The sequence below is a fragment of the Populus euphratica genome, unplaced genomic scaffold, assembly GCF_000495115.2.
Source record: "Populus euphratica unplaced genomic scaffold, PopEup_1.0 scaffold48.1, whole genome shotgun sequence".
In the NCBI taxonomy this organism is placed as follows: Eukaryota; Viridiplantae; Streptophyta; class Magnoliopsida; order Malpighiales; family Salicaceae; genus Populus; species Populus euphratica.
The window spans coordinates 375,276-378,387 of record NW_011499879.1 but is presented as its reverse complement, the minus strand read 5'-3'; the positions used below and the strand labels follow the sequence as shown (position 1 = coordinate 378,387).

The 3,112-nt window shown below is 40.8% G+C and overlaps 1 protein-coding gene across 1 annotated transcript; it reads right to left on the bottom strand.

Annotated features, from left to right (window-relative positions):
* Window positions 1-349: 349 nt before the first annotated feature.
* Window positions 350-2,638, bottom strand: LOC105128964 (subtilisin-like protease SDD1). The gene has a single exon (XM_011030823.1). It carries the CDS (start codon window positions 2,636-2,638, stop codon window positions 350-352), a length of 2,289 nt encoding a protein of 762 aa, XP_011029125.1.
* Window positions 2,639-3,112: the final 474 nt, after the last annotated feature.

Genomic DNA, 3,112 nt, shown 5'->3' with positions numbered 1-3,112 from the left:
CAAAAACTCATTTATTTTTCATGTTAGTTTTTTATTTTTTTTATTTTTATGCAAAAATAAAATAAAATAAAATAAAAATGACATCAAGTTAAATTTTTATAGATTGATTTTTTTTTCTGCACTCATTATCTTAATGATGACAAGTAACCCTAGTACGAAATATATTCATGTAAGATAAAAATAGCAATATATTTATTGGAGACATACACCACGTACAAATACACAAATCAATTTCTCAAACAAGTTGGTTTTTAGTTTCAATTGATTCAAAGTGATGTATGCTATGACGGCATAAATCAGACAACCTATAAGAACATCAGATGACATGGCCAAGACCCTAAGACTTTTCCTATTCAAATGTAACTGCAATTGGGTTTCTAACAACATGATCAGCAGAAACCCAATTCAGATATCCCTGAGAAAATGGCAAGTTCACGTTGGCAGTTCGAGTAAATGTTACTGAATAGGTTGCTTTTGGATCCCCCCCGCCAAATGGAATTGCATTGGGTGTTACTTTAACATCAACACCTTGTGGTGCAATGATCTCAGCAATGTAAGATGATTTGAAAGGGCCAACATTTGTTACCGTTCTTGTGTAAGTCTGAGGAGTTGACCCCAATTTTATAGAAAATGAAGGATAGTTTAGCTGTGCTTCTGGTATGCTGGAACTGTTTGAGCATGTCACAGGGCGCTGCACGATGATTCCTACCTCTGTGTTATTGTAGCCAAGACCGCATAAGTAGGGAATGTAATCGTCGGGTTGGATATCATAAACAAACCCTGGATCATCTGCTTTTGTTGGATTCACATGGCCTGAACCAATGGCAAACACATCAACTGGACCAAAGCTATCATCAGTAATTGGCGTTCCTCCAAGATTCGTTAAATTAGCAGTAGTCATTATTGCAGATTTTATGGCAGCAGGTGACCAGTGAGGGTGCGAGCTTTTAAGCAATGCTGCAATCCCACTAAGATGGGGAGTAGCCATTGAGGTGCCTGAAATCATATTAAATGTGGATTTTGTATTCCTGTGGTTGTCCACAGCATATGGCCATGCAGCTAGAATGTCAACGCCAGGGCCTATAATGTCTGGCTTCAAGATCCCCGGACTTTCCAAACTTGGGCCTCTTGAGGAAAAGTAAGCAAGCTGGGGGGCATACGGAACCCCAAAAACAGTTCCTTTAAAAAGTATCGTGGCCATCGGTGATGATGTTGACTTTATATAGGCTTTGATACTCAAGCCATCAGCATAAGTAACATCTGATGCCGGCAATACATGGAAATCGGCTGTGGTAATGTTGCCAGAAAGCTCATCATTCATGATAATCATTGCAGCACCACCAGCATACTTCACTTCTTGGCCTTTATCAACTGATTCTGAAAATCCACCACTCTCACACAACACAACCTTTCCCTTGACATCAACATCTTTCGAGGACCCTGGATCGCAGAATGCTGCTGTATCACTACCATTAGCACCAGCATAAATAAGTGGCAACAACGTTGAAGAAAAATTTGTTGGCTGGTAAAAGGATTGCCCATCATATGACGCCTTGTTTCCAAGCAACACCGTTGCTCTTATGCTTCTGTCAACGGTACTTGCTCCTACAGTGAGGATCCATGGGGCCTCATTTGATAATGATTCTTTATAAGGTCCTTCATTCCCTGCAGCACAACTCACAAAAATGCCCTTTTGAATTGCACCAAATGCACCTATTGCAATTGAATCCTCGTAGAATGGTAGCGATCCACCACCAAGGGACAGTGAGAGCACATCGGCGCCATCCTCTACTGCAGTGTCCATTCCAGCTAATATATTGCTTTCTTCACAAGAACCGAACCCGTCACAAACTTGATATATTGCCAGGTGAGCTGAGGAAGCTATGCCAACAGCAGTTCCATTGAGCTGATCATAAAAGCTAGCACCCTGTACTCGACTTCCAGCAGCAGTGCTTGCTGTGTGTGTCCCATGTCCATTATCATCAACTGGGGGTTTACCTGCAGAATAAAAATTCCTCGCACCAATAAGCTTGTTGTTACATAGAGTTCCATTAAGTTCACATTTCCCTTTCCATTTTGCCGGTGGAGGAGGCATTCCTTCGTCACTAAATGAAGGGTGACTTGGTGTTATTCCACTGTCCAAGACTCCAATTATCACTCCTTTTCCATAATTGGAGTGGTTCCAAAATCCTAAATTTTGCTGTAGACCCAAGAAGCTAGGAGTATGAGTTGTCTTCACACGGAAAACCTTCTGGGGATGGGCTGACACGAGCCCTTCCTTCATTTCCATAGCCTTTGCTTCCTTCTCTGTAAGTTTTGCAGCAAACCCCGTGACCACGTTGTGGTAGGAATGTACCAAGCGCTGTTGGTTTGAGCTTGAGGTGGTAACTGCTGGTAAAAATGATTGATACCAGCTATCCAGTTCTTCGCGTTCAGCAGACACCATATCTTCCGGTTTCTTTAAGAAGATAATGTAAGTTACCAAGTTGCTTTCCTGCTTTATAATGGATTTAGTGCTGGATGAACTTGGTAATGGATCAATAACAGCTCGAGCCCGTGTTGAGCTAAACATGGAAGTGAGAAAAAGAAGGATCGTAACCAACATAGTTGGTAATATTTTGACACTCCGATCTTCCATATTAGTAAGAGGAGTAGTATATTTCTCGTTATTTGAGTGAAAAAAACCTCAAACATAAGGTCTTATACAGGGAGTCGACAAAGGAAGAGTAGTATATTTCTCGTTATTTGAGTGAAAACAACCTCAAACATAAGGTCTTATATAGGGAGTCGACAAAGGAAGATAATTTTACTTTGTTGGTGTCAACGATAGCCGGCATCAGCAAGTGTTTGGAATTTTTCTTTGATCAATATGTTTGTGGTTGGATCGTTGTAGCAAAACTTGTTGTTACTTGTTTACAAGACACCAAAAGTACATCCAAGAATTGTGTATGAGGACTTGATAACCCCGCTAGTCATTGTCAGAAAGAAGCTCTATGTATACTTGGATGGTGCTCCATTGTCAACTGGTTTATGGTTTTTTCTGAAGAACATTGCTGGCCCCTTTCATCTAAAATGAGCGGTCTGTATACGATGGATTCGTGTGCATAACTCT